We start from the raw sequence: 19,812 nt of genomic DNA on the forward strand, positions 1-19,812 counted from the left end.
GATCCGCCCCTAGATAGAAGTGATGCGGAAAGGGGTGTGTTGAAGCGCTGTAGCATCTCAGGAAACCCCATCAGCAAAATGTTCTCATATTTTCTTCCCCTCCTCTTTTAGATTTCCAAATTTGTAGCAAGCAGATCAAAATATAAATTTGCCTCGTAGGCATACGATATTACATCAAATATGTCTCAAATATATCATGAACCTGCTCAAGATCACATGTGAAGTGTTGCAATTGTTTTTGTTATGATTGGTAATGTTTTACCCCCTTGCAAGTTGAATATTGTCTCCTCTGATTTTTTCTTTGGAAAAGTCTTCAGGGCCATTATATATAAAGGCACGTTCACTTGCTACTATTTCATACAAATCAAAATTCTGCAGATGTTTACTAGTTAGGCTAATTGTAATTACTCATTCGAGCTTTAGATTTCTGATAAAATGTTTTTATATTTGGCGCCATAAAATTGATGCGCATCATCATATTAAAGATAATATATATGTTCAAAACCGGGAAAAGAACTTCAGTGAGCTTCCCAGAATTGTGCATTATGAACGGTAGAAATAAAATCATCGAAAATGATAAAATGATAGAATGTCGAGAACATATATGGTTATAGGCCTAATATAATTTTTCCAGAATTCGTAATGAACAAAACATATAGAGATAAAGTTAAAACAAAATCATATTTGGCACGCATCTGCGATTCAATTCGGAATTCTCTGTAAAAACTATAATTCGACGCAGAGTTCAAACTCGAATACATATCAAACAATAATTACTAATGCATTTCAAATAGTTATACATATTCTTAGATACTTGTCTATATAGCAAATAACAATTTCTATATAACACATGCTGTTATCATCTTTTTAATTGAGGAAATTATAACACAAGATATTTAATGGCAAGAGAAGTAAATACAATCATTCTAATATCATATAACAAGGAAGTGTTATTTTGCTTTATATACATATGCAAATATCAAACATCTATCAATTTCCTTGAAATTCCGACAGCTTGCTAAATTAAAAGATAATTGCAATCCAAGATGGTGAATTCAGTTTCACCCTTATCGAAAGGGCGATTTACTCTATCAAAACTGACTTACTATCAACTATCTAAAATTAATAATCTACAAATTAACGAACGAAGCATCTCAGTAACTATAACTAACACTCTACTTTGTTATTAATCAGTTAATACACTCTAAAGAACTTAAAAATGTACTCTTCTATCCCAAGATCCAATCAATGAAGTGACTAACCAAGTAACTAACCAACCAACCAACTAACTAAATAAGTCACAGCCTAACACTTTACTTCGTCATTATTACACTCTAAAAGAACATAACAATTCACTCTTCTATCCCACGATCCAAACATTGGATTGATTAATCATGTAACTAACCAGCTAAATAACAAACTAACTAGCTAACTAACTAAGAGAACTAAATAGCTAACTAACTAACCAGCTAGATAACTAACTAGCTAGCTAACCAAATAACAAAATTACTAACTAGCCAAGACTTAACTAACTAGCCATGAATATGGCAGTTCAATCTTCGATCAAACGATCCAAAACAGGTAACGAACTACCAAACTCACTAATCAAGTAACTAGCTAACTAAAAGACTAACTACCTGACACTTTATTTGGACATTCATACACACTTCAAAGACCTGGTAGTTCACTCGAAACGATCCAAACAGCCAAACGAGTTATCTAACTAAATAACCTTCTACCTTACTAACTAATTACCAACGAACTGACTAATCAAATAGCTAACTAACTTACTTTGTTAATAACACACACGAGCTATCCAATGGATAAAAAGGGAACATAATTTTTGTTTAAAATAATGCTACCAAATACTTTGAAAAATTTACAAAATATTTTGGAAAATTGTCCCATGGAACATCAATTTTAACTTTAATAACCTGTGTAAAAGGGGATACGTTTTACCGCGAAAACATACAGTCATGTTTAAAATAACCATTGAACTCAATTAAATAATAAGACACTAGTTTATATCGCTGACAAATGTGAATTATCTCAGTTCAAGTGTATGCACCGCTCAAAAACATGTGAAAGTCAGTCGTTGGTTCTAGAAATTCAATATGCCATAAAAATTGTTTTGTGGCCATTTCCAAGAATGCACGCCCCCAGCAAAGGACGATCTTAAATCGTTCGATCTCAAATCAAAGATATCATTTACTTATTTGTAAACTTTATAACGAATAAATTACATGATGTAACTAGAGTATGTTAAACTATTGTTTATATAGATTGTTCTGGAAACAAAAGTGAAACGTTAAACACAGACACGAGTGGGATAAAGTTTGAATAAATACTGATAACTTATAATATTATTTGTCTTTCTTTCCAGTTTAATAACCAAAGAGTGCACTCAATCACCCGCGGGTGAGCTGTTCATTGTGATCCACCCTTTGGATAAGATGTTAAATCTTCTGTCCCTTGTTTACTTGCCCAAAGTGTTTCTATACATTCCAAGTTGTCAGGACAAACATTATATTAAGAAAATAATATCACATTTTACACTTTTCCTTTATTTTCCTTTCCTCTTCTCCTTTTTTTTTTTTTTTTGGGGGGGGGGGGTTCATGGGCCCCGAAGCCCCCTTCCCTTCTTTACACCAATGGTCAATATTGTGTATGTCTTTGAATGTGACAGTGCATTCCTGTATATCAATAATGAAGTTTTCGCTTAAAGGGATACTCAAAGACTGAAAATAATACGATTTGAACAGATTAAGAAAAATCAGACAAACAAAACACTGAAAATTTGATCAAAATCAGACAAGGAATAACAAAGTTATGGCATTTTAAAAATTTGCATTATTCCGGTGAAACAGTTCCAGGCATGTCTTCATGAAAATTCAATGAGTAACTGATGATGTCATATTCCCACTTGTTCTTTTGTATTTTATCATATGAAATTAGGTTTATCCATGTTTTCCCCTTCAAGAATAAAATATATTTGAATAACAACAGATTAAGTGAATTAGATATTCATTGCTGCAACTTATTTCATTATAAGGGAGACATATCATTCACACATGTATGACAAAATGAAACAATTATAATTTCATGTAAATACATAAGAAAAGGGAAAGCGGGGATGTGACGTCATCAGCACATCTAATAAATATTCATGACGACGTGCATTTTAGTGTTTCACGATATATTGCTAAACTTTAAAATTCAATAACTTTGTTATTTGTTATCAGATTTTGAAGTAATCCTTAGCTTTTTGCTCTGTGAATTTTACTTTTTTTATTAAATACGAATATCTTAAGCTCGGAGCATCCCGTTAACTTGGGTTAAGGTAAATGCGCACGTTTCATACCCCCAGCATGGCATAAAACTAGTAACTATTTCTAGGGCCCGTAACTCAAAGCTTAGCAATGATCGTAGATAATTTTTCTACAATATTGATTGCATCGACTACAATGAAATCAGTCGCGAAAATCAAACGTACGATTAATCGCTAACATTACTTGTGTTAAGGGGTCCACGACCGAACACGGGTCCATTTCATAGAACTTGTTATAATAACAATTTTGCAATAGCAGTTTTAGGCTACTGAAATCATTCTATTTCATTGGCTGATTATGAACTTGTTATAGAAATTTTGCATTTTTTTTTATAATAAGCCTTTATGAAGCGGAATCCTGGACCTAGTCTATCGATTCAAATCAAAGTCTAATAGTGAATTTATGACCAGTCGTAATGTGAGTTTTTACATCAATCTATCGCAGCTCTTCGTAAGACGGAAGCCATGTTTGTCCATTGTATAACTTCAGTAGTAAAAGAAAAGTAGAGGGAAGAAGTACAGCAAGTATTTCAAGTTTTAGACCACGTACGACACACCCGGGTGCGCAGTGAAGGGCAAAGAAATTTCAGTACAAAAGAAATACTTTACAGGATAATACAGCGATTAAGCTATAAAAGTTATCACAGCTTGAAGAAAATGGGATAGAGAGTTCTTAATCGGGTTGTGTATTGGTGGCAGTGCAGCGCGGTGTTTGTTGGAAAACGCACTAATGGGTTAGAGGTGGATTGACTTAATTGCTAAGTGACAATTAACTTGTACAATTGTACATTGGCGTAAATCCCGGGGGGGGGGGGGGGTGGGGGATATATCCCCCCACTTTTTGGAGAGGGCGGGTGGCGTTTACAAATACCCCCCCCCCCCACTTTTTACGAAAATAAATATATTTTGATTAATCCGTTACTAAAATCTTTGAATATCTGTCATAAACAACCATCATATTTTAAAATTTCTACTTGAAAATGCTATTGAAAACCAAAAAAGTGGTTATTTTGGCTTGCTCGCTTTGCTCGCTCATATTTTAGAATTTCTGTTAGAAAATGCGATTAAAAACTAGAAAAATTGTTATTTTTGGCTTACCCGCTTCGCTCGCTCGCAAAATAAATATTCAAATGTGTGTAAGGGGGTCTGTGGGGGTCAGTGAGAGTGTGTGCTTATACCTCCGTGTGAGATCGACAGAAAAAAAAATCGTCAAAAAAGTCAATCATCCCCCCACTCCTCAGAGTGGATTTACGCCGGTGCAATTGTATACACCTTTATTGCATGGCGGACCCAACTACAAGCCACAGGTTAATATTCAGATGACATCAAATATAGGTCAGGGTCCCGCAACACAAAGGTTAGAGATTAATCGTGAATTTAAAAGAAGAATTCTGATTGGTTCCTGGTCAGTCTACTGAGCAAAATGCGCATGCAACGATGATCTTGATTGGTCATTATTTAATTTAGCGATTGATCGCTAACCTATGTGTTACGAGTAACCAGAGATCATAATGCAAATGTAGTGGATATCTACCCGCAATCTCGTCTTGTGAAGAAATTCATTTATCAATATAATTATTAATTCATTCACTTAGTTTATATTGATCTATTAATATAATTTATGTTCATTTATTTATGTACTTATCTGTTACTTATATCATTGTACTTATGAATTAATTTTTCATATTTTCGTTTGTTTGCTTGTTTGATCGTTCGTTATTTTGTTTACTTAAATTATTGATTCATTTAAGTATTTATTTAAATGTTTATTTAGGTGTTTACCTACTTACATCCACTTTCTACATTTAAACGTATCTGTTTGTCCAGTCATTTATCTACTATCCATTTCATTTTCTATCTTCATTTTTTGGTATCTATTTTTGTTCTTTTGTCTCATTTTCTATTTTCATTCAATATTTGCTTAGTTATTTATTTATCTATAAACTACTATTTATTATTAACTACGTCATCAGTGCTATCAATGGATCTATTTTATTGAATAATTTGTCTGTCTATCTAGTATCTATCTATCTATATTTATTTATTCCTTTTTTTATATATTAATTTGTTGGTTTTCTTTATGTTTGTTTTATCTTTCATATTGATTTATTTTTCAAAACTATTTAATTTTTTTATTTTTTTATTTATTCATTTATTTATTTATTTGTTGATTCATTTAAATAATTATTTGTTTGTTTAGCTTTTAACTCTTCGTTCATCCATACATTGTGGGCCTTCTTAAGGGTATCTTCGAGAGGATGGAAGGAATTGGCATGAGTACTTTGATGACGAAAGTCAAATTCTCTTATTTTGGTGAGGGTGTCGAATGGACTCAGATCCTCCTAATTAAGAATTAAGATTAAACTGCGATCAGTGAACTCACAAATATGATGGCGTGGGGCTGAAAACTTTTCTTTTCAGAGTCAACGATTTTGTTTTAGTTTTATATATATATATATATATATATATATACCTTACTTCTGCATTAACGTGATCAGAAAAACACTATCTACTCCGCACTGTTGATTTTAATGCAACCGATTTGACGGATATTGGGTCATCAATGATTCACAACACCGCAGGTTGATTACAAATACAAGTGAAGGGGAGGATTTTTTTCTCCTTTTCTCCCACATCGGAGAAATGAATAGGGTGTGTCGAAAATGAAAGCGGTAAGCTTTCATCTCGGTGTTAGCGGTACGAAGGCAGCTTTAACGATTAGCGTACAAGGCATAATTGCCAGTTAACAATGAACTAGAGTTAAAGTTGATTAAGGGTCTAAATTGGAAAAGGTGATGCATTCAATTACAACTTAGATATAAGCTTTCCTTAATCTCTTAATACATTGAGCTCATCACCCCCTATATCTCTCGTGCTCTTAATTACACATTTCATTGTCATGAAATTCTTTCGGACACGGTTAATGTGATTCCATGAGGATTACTGTTTTTATGAAGATGAACGGACTTTGGAAGATCTTGTGTTTTCAAAACACCTCAACGGGCTTCGAAAATAAAGTCTTGAGTCGTCCAAAGCTGTTATTACCTACAGCGAAGATCCTTGTGGGATAGAAATCTATTATTATCAAAAATTCATATTTATTTGAAAAGGCTAGAGGAGGAAGTAGAGAACATAAAGAAAGGTTTTTTTAACATGACAAAGTGGTTTAAACCGGGAAGTATAGGCTTACAGTATACAGAAGTCGGGGACAACGAGAGAGCACGAAAGATGACGGAGAGGAAAGGTGAAAACAATGAAAAAGAAATATAAGATAGGAAAAAGAGACAATGAACATCGTACTAACAGGGACATTATTTGCAGGGGCACTGGAACGGTTTTGAGAGTGTGTGTTGGGGAGGGGGGAGGGGGCTGACCATGCAAAAAAAATCACAATCAGATGGTCATTCTTACGTTTCGTGCACGGTTTTGAAATAAAGAGGCTGATTCACCCAGCCCCCCCCCCCCCCATTTTCGCGGCCCCTGTGATTTGGAGACGCCATGGGGTATCCCCGGCATTCAGTCCTTTGATTCCTATCATTATCATCATAATTTTTTTTTATTCATTGTATTCACCGTAATCATTAACATCATTACTGTTTATTAAGAGGGTTAAAAGGGAAGAAATGAGAGAGTGTATTGAAAAAAAGAGACACCTGGGTTGTAAAAAATAGAACATAACTCACTTTATTAATTTATTATATATTATGAAAAACAAAATTCATGTGCACTTTAACGCTGTCTCGCGGCCCATCCTCTCGTCCCCCTAACCCCTCCCCATCATACGACAGTCCAAATACACTAGCACCGCTCGCAATTGCAACCAATTCTTCATTTGCTGTGAATACCACGATCATTGTTTTGAACTTGTATTCCTCCTTTATGTTTTGATGTGAATAAATTTTTTTGTATACAAATTATATTAAGATAAATAGTTGTGTTCAAGAGATGGGAATTATTTATCGGGATAGATTTGAGCAATCAAGGCCTTCATTTCTGAATGCATTCATTGCTAGTATACTAATCGAAAAAAAATCAACAATTTTGTCACTGAATCGTCTTAAATGGACGCGGTTAATTCGTTTGCTTTTCTCTAAAAATATACACAACAAAAAAAGTAAGTCCCCCTTAAACAAACATCAATAATTTCCGAACCAATGCGAGTTTTTAATATATTTTTACATGAGCGTGTAGGTAATTTTATAAGCTACCCTCTAAGTAAATGTTATGGACGTATTTTACGTCATGCTTCAGTGAGCACCGTCAGAAGGCAAACATGTCACTTTTTAAAAGTCACAAGCCAAATATCATGACTTTGATTCCATTTTATTGGAACTAATTCCACATTCTCATCATAAAAAATAGTCAGAAGGCTTGTAAAAGGTACTTTCTAAAAGACGATACAACTTTTTTGGCTAAATTTCACGGTTGAATAAACACAAGTCCATTTGCTATAATTGGATTTTTTACACATTTCTATAAATAAAAATGATAGAATATGATAACAGTTATTTTTGGGAAGAGTATCTTCAACAATATTCATCGTTTCACGGTTCAATGAACATTTATTGAAAACAAAAAATACGATTTTCAAATATCATAGGCAAGTATTGTTTCATTTTGGTAACTGAAAATGATCTTTTCTCAACTTTTTCGTTATGTTCATGACCAATTAACATGCTTCAGTGATTCAAAGGCGTTTAATTAAACATTCACGCTTGAATGAACATGTGGAATGTGATTAGCTCCTTTTTACGTTATTGGAAAAAATGCAATTTGTAACTATGGATATCTGTCACAAACCTCCTTGCATAGTTCATTTGATTTTAATTTTATGAAAATCCCGATGTTTAATGCAACAGTGAGCACACAATATTCGAAAATTATGCAAATGAGAAGAAAGTTCAAGGCCTTGACCCCACTCTGTGCCGTATCGAATAGTTATATTGGTGTGCCCACCTTTTGGATAGTGTTAATCTGAAGCCATGTGCGAAGTTTCATGAAATAACTGTTGGCAGAAATAACAAAAACCGTCCATGAAACAAACCCTCATTTCATATTTGTTAAAATTTTGACTTCCTCTCCCATAGACCTGTGTACATTATGGGTGCATATGCTTAAGAATAAGTAACCCCTTATTCAATATGGTGGAACTTTTTTTCAAGGCTGTCTATAGCAATGTCATTTGGCAGTAATGTTTATCAACCTATATGGGCAGAATTCTGTGCAAAAATGAAATCGATTTGTTATTTCATGGATGAGTGAGCACGCATCAAAGTGGGAAAATTTGTATTTTTTTATATGTCACAGACTCATTTTAACGGGTAATAAAGTGCATATTGGGGCAAATTCGGTTTCAAATGTGACTTTAATTGCTGTTGTTTTTATCATCCATCATTTCTATCACCACACACTTTCCAAATGAACTTAGGAATGAATAGTCTTTATACTCCATTAATGTATTCTTTTCCTAACAATTTCTCATGATCAGTTTAATTTATGGACAAATTAGTGGTGGATCCAGAATTTTAAAATGGGGGAGGGGCCTATAATCGGGGGAGCCACCACCATGCAAAAAATCACATTCGTATGGCTGAAGCCCCCCCCCCCCCCCCCGCTTCCGCGGCCCCTGCAATACATTGTGCTCACTCAATCATGAACATACGATATCAAAACTGTGTGTGGAGTGGCCAAATAATGGATAGTAAAACAGCATTAACACCATAAAATTCACCTAATAACAACTTTTGCCCAACTTTGTATTTACACAATATGAAAAACGACTCTTGTGACTTTCAAAAATGGTCATTTTTAATTCAATATTTAATTACTCATGCATGACTCAACTGATCAATCTCATTTTCCCCAGGAGTTGCTTAATGAGTGTAGAAAAAAACCTACGAAATATCATATATAAAAATAATTCCGTTCAAAAGTTACATCAATTTAATTTAGGGACTTACTTTTTTTGTTGTGTATATATGAGCAACTTACAGAAATGAAAACTAATGCAAAAAACTTAGTTAAAATGCACGAGGAAGTTAAACAATTATTTTGCCGGATTTCGCTACTCGTTCACAATTCTAACTTGTTGATGGGAATCGGCGTTTGGTGTCCCAAAAAAGCTGATGAATGCCTGTAACATTACACAAAAATGCCCGGTCAGTGCCCTAATTTCCCCATTCTCATTTCTCTTTACAAACCAAAATAATTTTTCAATTGCAAGAAGTCCAAAACAGGAGACAAATTGCACGTTTGAGCTAAGTCATTGACACCCCTATAACATTGAATAAGAGTGAGAAACCACCACATACCCTCACACAAACGAAAATGATTTATTCCCCTCGCAATCATTCCGATAATCCTATTAAAGTCCCCCCTCCTCTTTTTTATAAGACCCCTTTGACAGTAGCATGTGCATATTATGGCTAAGGAAACAGATTTGTCAAAATGGTAATCTTCTCACATCGGGCTGAAATATGTTTTTTCTTTCTTTCTTTCTTTCTTGCTGTGGTTTCTCAGGCGAGAATCGAAATAATCATGGATCTAATCGCAGTAATATCGCCCAGCATTGTTTGCTCAGCGGCAAATTCATAAGCGTAACGAATCAAACGTATTGTGCCGAGGTGGTGCCAATAAATGCTCCTGAATGGGGACAGAGCTCGAACAAGACCAGGAATATTGTTCCTCTACGGTCATAGCTCGGTCACTGTGAACTGTTCCTATTTAAACTGTTCCATTTTCCTACACCGACAGAACGCGGATTTGCATTGTGAGTGTCGTGATTCCGTCTTGTGATAATTCGCTTGGAATCTAAGTTATCAAAAGTATGAAATACTGAAAAAAAATTATGATAATATCAACAAGAATTCCATAGTGCACAACATATTACATTATGTCTTAAATACGATTTGGGAGCATAATGGGGGGGGGGGGGTACCAAGTTTAATTTCTTGAAGAAAATTTTCAAATAAATGTTTAAAGTCGCATAGTAAGTCAAAAATAACTTCAGTTATGATTCAATATTTATGACTGATTGAGAGTCAGCGAAGCGAGTGAGTAAAACAAATCTTCCAATATTTCGTCTCAATTTCAGCATGTGATGTACACAGTGTCTGAAAAAAAGATTGGCTGAAACTGTAAATATTCATTTCTCCATGTTCCTGAAAGCGAAGTTAATGCACAAATCCCCTAAAATTAAAACGATGTTGCAATCAATTATAAAACTGAAGATGAATAAATATACAAATTGATCAACAAATTAATAGAAGAAAAAAAACCTTAGAAAAAAACCCTGGATAAATTATCAAATACGTAAAAAAGATCGATCAAAAGATGCAATAGAAATAGAAATATATTTGTCGTTTTATGACTTTTCGGTCGTCAAAACCTTCGATGATATTTCTACCAGTTTCTATTTTTATCATTATCATTCTATGATCTTACTCGTTAATATCCAAAATTTCATAGAAATTTATTTCAAACAATGTGTCCAAAAATATATTGAAGAATTGTGTAACACCCTCCTATTTTTCGGGGAAATTGAAATTGGGCGATGCTCACATGTGACATCATGAAATAAGAAACAGAGTATTTTTGCGAATTTGTCGTTTTATGACTTTTCGGTCGTCAAAACCTTCGATGATGTTTCTACCAGTTTCTATTCTTATCATTATCATTATGATCTTACTCGTTAATATCCAAGCAATACTAATATCTTCGCCTCATGTTGATTGTGTCATGTCTGAGATGACAAAGATTTTGGTAGACCTATAACTTAGCACCACCTCCCCCAATTGGAGGCCCCAGAAATAGTGCAAGGCCGTAAAGACCCTCGCCAGTAAATCTTGACGTTGAACTATAAATAGAAAAGATGCAACATTAAACATTTCAACTTTAAAAATATAAAGTGACCCTGAAATCTCTAATGTGTAATCTGCTTCCATATTTTTTTTCCAAATGGGAATAATATCAAACGAAAATGTATAATTTGATAGGGCATAATATATTTTGTTGAAGATAGAGACGACCTGAAAGAGATTTATGCTCAAAACGGTTGTTCTCGAAGGAATGTATCCATTTTTGGTCAAAGCTTGTAAGTCTTTCTTGTTGTTGTTCAGTTCCCCCAAATTGGGTACTTTTACCAAAAATCTGCAACTGTAGATTATTTGAGCAATCGTTTAATTGTTTGTTCATTTAATTCTTCATTGTTATCACTATCATGATTATGACCAGCATTGAGACCTTCAAATATTAACTAAAGACCCATCTGTTCCAGCAACTGTGTGAATAATGTGACATAAATTATTAGGGAGCCGGCACCTTTTAGTGGGTTTTTCTTTTCAGATAAATGGAGGCGCTATACAAATGACGTTCATCGTCATCATCATTATCATCGTCGTCATCATCATCATTTCCATATTCCAGGCATATTTTCTGTTCATTTTCAAAATTCATTTTCTGTCCGAAACTATCTCTATATCTTTAAGCGCGGAAGGTCCAATACTGATACTATTATCAAGGTAATTATTGAATTTTTTTTTTCAGATGAAAGCTGCAGAACTGAAATGCATTTTATCTCCCACAAATGTATTCCATGTACACACAAACATACTTTTGCAAAGCAAGTGTATAGACGTTTCGAAGTTCAAATGCCAACGAAATCTGTATGGATCCGCTCCTGAAATTTTCTTTTTTTCTGTTTTTCTTTTATTTATAGAAATCAGAATTCATGCAGTGAAATCGAATGGATTATGACGCATATTTTTCTTTCTCTCTCCATACATCCAACCTTCTCTTATCTCTTATTCCTCCTCTCTACCTCTCTCTCCCCCTCTGTCTCTCTCTCTCTCTTTCCAAAGTTCGAGGGCATTGCCCCCTATACATGCCAATTCATGATTTAATTTTAGTTGCATGTAGCAGCTGACTAGATACGCGGAGACAGTCCCGTGAAGTCCAGGGTGGAAGGGGCGGACACGATGGTCCCAGGCAATACAAATTTAACAATTGTGGTAACGAAAACCTCAAAAATAGTCCCCGAAAGGAACAGTTTCTTTCTCTATTTTCCCCTCCGAGTGGTTGAACGTCGACAATCGGACGTGGATGACAAAACACATCAAACCAGATGAGAAACATTTCCCGAAATTCAACTTTTTTTTCTTAAGCTTCTGTCGAACAACATTCTTTTTATCAACGATGTTGAGTTGGGATGACAGTAAATTGCTACATGTACTTTTAAACACATTATTGTCGGGGGAATTAATATCACTGCGGTTTCCTCACCACTTACATTACACGTCCAAACCTATTGGCTTGAGCATTTCCAATATGATTTTCTGATTATTTTGACATTTATGTGAGCGATATTCAACGAGTTTGTCCCGAGACTTTCGTATAATGTGAAAAATAATGTCAGCTTCAGCTTCCATGCTGATCTCATTTAAATTCAATATAAACCGAATAATGAACTTACAGCGTAAACAAGAAGCCTCAAGGAAGTGTTATATCAATGGTAAATTTCTTATCATATTTTAAAACATCAAAAGCTGTATATTTTTCATATAAATTATATAAAGAAAGAAGAATGTGAGAAAATTACACCGCCCCGACCAGAAGTTCAGAGGTCATGCAAGCCAGCGTCCCGGGTTTGATCATCCTAATTATTGGTCTGGGCAGTGCCATTTCCTTACTATTATCTCCATAGGTCATTCATGATTATGATATCAACGGCACGTATCGATTTTCATTGATCGTATAATGTACTCTCTAATTTAGTGAAATAGATCAGGGACCATTGGATTGAAGTCTTCAGTCTAATAGATTTAGAATTCAATCTTATTCGATTGAAACATTCCCATCCAATTTTGGATTGGGCCCTACCCACGGTCTATTAAATTGAATTTCAATCTACGGAATTTAGAGAGTACATAAGTCTTTAGTGATATCTAAATCTTAATGTTTACCCTTTAACATGTTTATTATTGCATTATTTTAATGTTAATGGATAATATATAGTCAGTGGTCAAGACCGAGCCGAGCGATGATATAATTCTCATCTCTAACCCTAAAGAGACTGGGGAAATCAGTGCCCCCCCCCCCGCCCGCCCGCCCCTGACAATTTTTTTTCGATGAATTTCACACACGATAAATCCTCGACGCGATTTTTCATGACATTTTATTTCAAACCTGTGCGTCTTCTGATAAATAATTGCAACGCTCAAGGTATGCACAATTTTGTACCTGCACGGCAGACCGTAAGACTATTGTACAAATCAAAAAATGAATTTCAAGCTAAAATTCACAAATGTAGGCTATTTTGTACTATTGCTGTTCGGAATTTTAGCCTTTATGTTGTCGTCAGTAATGCATATCGCCGGCAAAAGTCCCAAAGAAAATACGTAAGATCTTGGGGGGGGGGGGTCGTGAAACAGCATATTTAAACATAATTATGTTAAAAATACTACAAAGATTAGTTTTATATCACTGATTTCCTTGTTGATTGTTTCATTTATCAATTAATATTAACGTTTTTTTTAATGAAGAAAGGAAGAATAAAAGGAAATGAAATTCACCCACACACGTTCCAGATATTTATTTGACCAAGTCCATAGCACGCAGTGAGGAAAAAGGCCGTCGGTAATTATGGTTTGGTATCACATGCATAAAATCGCTTCGACCTTTCTATCTAGTATTTATATATTAATCGAAATACACAACATTACTGATCGTGCTAATTACGCCTACGAGCACTACCAATTGACTTTTGAACATAATATTATTCATAAGACAATCACATTAATCATTAACATACTGCCAAGCTATAATAATAATAATAATGATAATGATAAAGATAATGGTGGCTACTTATAGAGCACACAGGTCCTCCTTTCGGTGCTCATGGCGCTTCAAGAAAATAAACACACACACAAACAATAATAGAAAAAGAATAGAATTTTGAATTCTCCTGAATCAAAAACACTAAACTGTTAATGGGAGAGAAACAAATAAGTTTTCAGTTGGGACTTGAATGTTTCTGTTGACCCATGAACCTATTGTGAACGAATAATGACTATCGTAATGGTTTGCAATATCTGCAGGTCTATATACTTTGTGGTTTAAATGCGACTTTATTGGGCCTACTATACAGACACGAGTGTGATTTTTTTTTAAATGGCATTGATAAAACAAAGGAAATTTTGACATAATTGTATTGCTAAGTTTATAAGTATTATTTCTTTGGGGTCACCTCAATCTTCTTCATGTTCTTTGTGGGAAAAAGCAGACTGTATCACAGTAAGAACTTGCGGGACTCTACTTACACTGTAAAAACTATGGTGTTAAACTGACACCAGTTGGTGTTGATAGAGGACCACAACCTGAGGTGTTAAAATTACACCATAGAGATTGAACATAACACCAAAGAGTGTAAATGTAACAACCAAAGGTATTGTATGCTAACACTGTCAATTTAACACCGGTGTAAAATAACTGGTGTGGTCCTCTATGTACACCGGTTAACACCAAAGTTTTTGCTGTGTACACTATGGAGTAGTCGCTTCAACGACGCACAACGGATTCAAGAAAAAATTAAATGTATTGTGAAATGCCCTCCATGACAATGAACAACCAAGGAGTCTTTGTCGAAATTGGTGAATCAAAAAAGCAGTTTCATCCTGGACTCTGAACAAACAACATATTTGAAATTTTTTATCAGCTCCGAAACTTAGGACGACACTGCTGTTCAAGTTCACCCATTTTCGACAAAGACCTCCCAGCTTTTCATTTTTTACTGGCAATTTAAGTACATTTATATTGTGGTCTTGTATCCATCCTCGTTGCAGTTGCGAAAAGTACCTAATTATCTTAACTAATGGGGGTTTGCAGATGGACCAACACAGGGGTTCTCCCGTTGTGCCACGAGCCTAATTACTACAGGAAGACAAAAGATATTAATTCGACCCAACCCATTCAAAATTATTTTAATTTGATATTGCTGATTGACCAAAATGTCTTAATATGATTGACCATCTATAACTTTGACTATAGACAGGGCAACTACTGAACTTCTTCCCAAATAAGAAAAAATATTGGAGACTTTGGAACTATTTTTTTTTTTGGGGGGGGGGGTGGCGGAAGAATAGGGCTACTTTACTGTTTCAGACGATGAATTTGATTCCGTGAGGAGATGTATTCATAAATGCCAATTTATTTTTTGAATGAGCTGGCTAAGGTACCCTATTCTGGTCAGATATGGAATGTCTGATATAATTATATCCTATCCACTGGTAGTAAACTTTCAAACCTCTAATTTCCACTTTATTTTTCTATGAATTCATTTTACAGTACCATTTCAACATACGAGTCTATGGAAAATGTTTTACGCGCGTGATCCCATGTACTCAGTGGGGTCTTGACATGCCATTGAAATCGCAATGGAGATTTGAGAGGCTTTTGTCGAAAGTTGGTGGACTTGGACAGCAGATTATCCGAAGAATTGCATCGGACAAACAATTGCACATATGCCGTTGTCCAAGAGTCAAGAGATTCCGTCCCGGTCCACAAACTTTCGACAAAAGCCTCTCAGCTCTCCATCGTGATTTGACTTGCATTTTCAAAGGAATTTGTCCGTTGTAGAGAGTTTCCCCGTAGAAAATGCGAAAAGTCTGGAATGTCCTCTCAGAGGGACGGAGTGTCCGTAACATAGTCTGTGTCTATGAAACGTTGCAGGCTTGTTCAAAATCTTAGTAACATAGTAAAGTGACAGGTGTTTCTTAGGTTCAAATATCACATGAGCAGAAACAAGCAACATCAAAGTACAAAATATACATGTAATATGCTTTATATTATAATAATGATAATGGCGTGTCTAATTATATGGCGCAGCTATTTATGCCTGCTCCACTATGCTTGCTACTTAAGTTACTATATAATTACCCCGGCTGTTTTTCCATATGAACTTACAATTATTCTTTAAGATTTCAAAATAAAGTTTAAAAGTGTTACTTTTCACTGTTTGAGCAATAAATATATATATACAAAAAAATTGCAGTTACGTAACAAACAAGTTGTATAACACGTTATTTTTCCTGTGTAGGCCTACTTTTATCATATTTAATACAAAACTGAAGCAGCTAAAAAGACCTGATAATATGGATCTCAGTTTACAATGAATCTATTGTAAAAAGGCCTCATGTAGCGCGAAGGAATACTCGTCGCTATGGCGTATTTTGCGGCTATTTTGTCGACGTCGCCAGTTAGGAGATGTATGTAGGAACGTCGATAAAGGAATCCATCAACGTTCCTGGGTTTGATGCTGAGCCTCCGAAGACACATACCCACGAAGACGTCTTCAAAAGGAAATATTGGTATCGTGGTGGAAACATTAAAAATAGCGTCCACGAGGTCCATGGTCAGGATATAACCGGCTCCGATTGAGTAGGCTGGGTAGATGTCGTCAGGATAGTATTCCTTGCTGATGTAGAACTTATCCCTCAGGGAACGGACCACCGGTGGCTTCTCAAAGACATATCCAAGCAGGGATTTAGAATGTGGTGCGTCTTCGAGGATCGCCACGATGCGTCTTTGGACGACCGACGTGTCGTCGTCGATTTTCATGGCAAAGTGTGCGTGCCGGCAGTGGTTCCTGGTCCATTTAAAACCCATCATTGTCTTCAGAGTGAGATTGCGGTAGGAATCGACAAAGGACTCCTGGACGATGTCACCGTGTTGGTCACATTCGATATCAATCTTCTTCTGAAGCCCTGAGTCGCTTGTGGAACCAAGCAAGAACACTGTCACCACTTGGCCGCCTCCATGGATCGACCAAGTGTCTCTTTTACCGTAAGACCCGCGAATCGCCTTACGACGGAAGAAATTCCCCGGTGCTGACGGAACGAAGAATAGGAGATACACATCCATTCTCGTGCCATTCTCATGGAAACATGTCCCGTTTGGATTATGGATGTAGGTAAAAAGGTGTTCATCAGTCGGTTCATTCAAATATAATCCAACCAAAGCAGATGTGGTGTGTTTTGTGCAATTGGACATTGAAATCTCAGTTGTATTTTTGACAGACATATTACTTGGTAAAGCCTTGGAGACAAAAGGAATGCTCGAGGAGTCCCGACTGCTGACACCGACCGTAATATTCCTTAGATCAGCCATAAAGTGGTGATGATCTGTCAATCTATATCCTTGGCATTGAGAAAGACTGACAAAATATTGATTTTCCATGAGCCCGAGTATACAGATTGAAATAAGAACAAATCCGGCTAATGTCGCAAGGGATAAGAATCGCCATTTCCTACGAAATATTGTCATGGTATCAGCGAACAGCTCCTAGTTCAATTAAAACAAAACTCATATGGAAATAATATTTAATAATTATCCCTGTTATACGGCGATCCATTTGGAGATAGTGATATTTGTACCCGATCATCACCGTAGTTAATGATTCATAATATTATCTCGTCTTATCATAATTTGTGCTGATATTTTCGGTCCGCTTCATATTCCCTGCAATTGAATCAAAAGTCATACTGAGTGCAACATGATTAAACACCATGGCAATACAAAAGTCCAACTTAAAACAATGACCTGTGTGTCCGACCGGCTCTATAGATAATAATTCATAGATTATGAAAAATAATTACTGAAGTTATAAATGAGTTGTGTAATGAACTTCGGTCAGAGCGACATAAATTGAAATGTCAGCTCGTCAAATTTTGAAATATCCTCATTTGCATTTTTCAATAAGCTAACGAATTGGATTTTCTCTTGTGATGGTTAGCCCGATGTATCTTTTCCTTGATTCGCACAATCTAATCTTTAATTTCTTTCAATTTTCTTTCTTTTTATTTTATCTATATTTAAGTACAAAAAGATCACGATGATTAGACAAGTAAAAGTTTCAAGCGCATTTCCGATGAGCATAATTATGCCTTCTTGAATCTTAACAAATTCTTGCCCTAAAAACAAAATGGCAGTCAGTGGTCAACTCTTTTTTTCTTAGCATTCGTGTGAATTCAGTGAATTGTGTATCCTCCTCTAAATAAGTGCCTAATTTTCAATCAATTTCCCCATTATAATGTTTTCTTTCTACGTCTCTTCGTATTACTTAAAGATCTTTTCAACCCCTGCTCTCCCCTCCCCTATCGCCTCCATCGCTGACCACAAAAGGACCAACGTGGAAAGTGCACAGGAAATGCAATATGATTGGAATTATATTCGGTGGATATCTTTGACATGTATATATCCGAGATCTTCTGGACTTTGTGGACTTGAAGTTGGTGGGAATTCAATTTGGCATGGCCGCTTTGCTAGAGGGTATCTCACGATCACGCAAAGGCGGCGTTAACAAGGAGGAGGAGGGGTGTTGAGGGTAAGGGCAACCTCCATGAGTTTCCGAATAGTAAAAAAAAAAAAATCAGCGGAAGCATAAGAACGAATTATAAAGGGAGGGCGGGGTAATGCATATGCTACTTTTCTAAAAAAAAAAATTTTTCGATTAGGGCGTATGCAGACTCGCCCATGGATCATCTCGCCAACACCCCTGTAACGGGAAAAGCCCAGCGTCGCCCCTGCTCTTTATCGTCCGGTTATAACATGATGGGTGGGTGTATACAGTCCAATCGTTTCTCATCCGCGGTCATCATCGTCGGGATAAAGGCAAATGTCATATTCATCCTCGTCATACTACATTTCAATATTTCCGTATAGTACTGTTCCGTACTGTTCGAGATATCAGTTTCATACAAGCCTCGCTTCGTAGCTGGTCTCTTTTTTTCATTTCTTTTCCCTTTTTTCAAGCATACAGTACAGTCATGTACAACTATTCATATTCTTTTAAAAAGATTGATTTATCTCTGATGCTTGTTGTATATTGTTTGTCATTTCCAATTTGCAATTGTAAGTGCTTTTTTATGATTGATTTGTATTGATTCTGTATTTATGTTTTTTTAATTGTATTATGGAAAAATTGATATAGAAATGAAATAAATCAATAGATTAAATTCAATACTACATTTCGACTGATAATGAAGAAATGCAAGTTTTGCCGACATCCCTCTCACCTTCAGCATGTTCTCTCTCATGCTGGCAGCCACACCAAAGAAACCGGCTCTAAACCGACCGATGATATGCCATTGGAAATAACGTAATAGATTTGATCGACACCCAGATTTGATCGGTCTGGGTCCCGTAACACAAAGGTTAGCGACTGATCGCTTATTTCAAAGAATAATTCTGATTGGTTCATAGTCAGTCTACTTAGGAAAATGCGCATGCAACGAGGATCTTGATTGGTCATTTCAACGATTAATCGCTAACCTTTGTGTTACGGCGCCCTGGAGTCGGTTTCACTGACATGACTGGTGTGACCAGTGACTGTAACATTAGAAATCAATATTACATGGTATTTGTTTCATGGAACTTTCTAACAAAGACAGGTAACATGTTTATAAGCTATTGAAATCCAGACATTTGATTGG

The 19,812-nt window shown here is 35.6% G+C and overlaps 1 protein-coding gene across 1 annotated transcript; it reads right to left on the bottom strand.

Moving 5' to 3' along the window:
• Positions 1–13,902: 13,902 nt before the first annotated feature.
• On the bottom strand, positions 13,903–17,689 carry LOC129260173 (beta-1,3-galactosyltransferase 5-like). The gene is made up of 2 exons (XM_064099426.1): positions 15,928–17,689; positions 13,903–15,772 (listed from the first exon to the last, which is right to left on the bottom strand). Exon 1 carries the CDS (start codon positions 17,642–17,644, stop codon positions 16,481–16,483), a length of 1,164 nt encoding a protein of 387 aa, XP_063955496.1. The 5' UTR covers positions 17,645–17,689; the 3' UTR covers positions 13,903–15,772; positions 15,928–16,480.
• Positions 17,690–19,812: the final 2,123 nt, after the last annotated feature.

Source organism: Lytechinus pictus, chromosome 5 (genome assembly GCF_037042905.1).
Source record: "Lytechinus pictus isolate F3 Inbred chromosome 5, Lp3.0, whole genome shotgun sequence".
In the NCBI taxonomy this organism is placed as follows: Eukaryota; Metazoa; Echinodermata; class Echinoidea; order Temnopleuroida; family Toxopneustidae; genus Lytechinus; species Lytechinus pictus.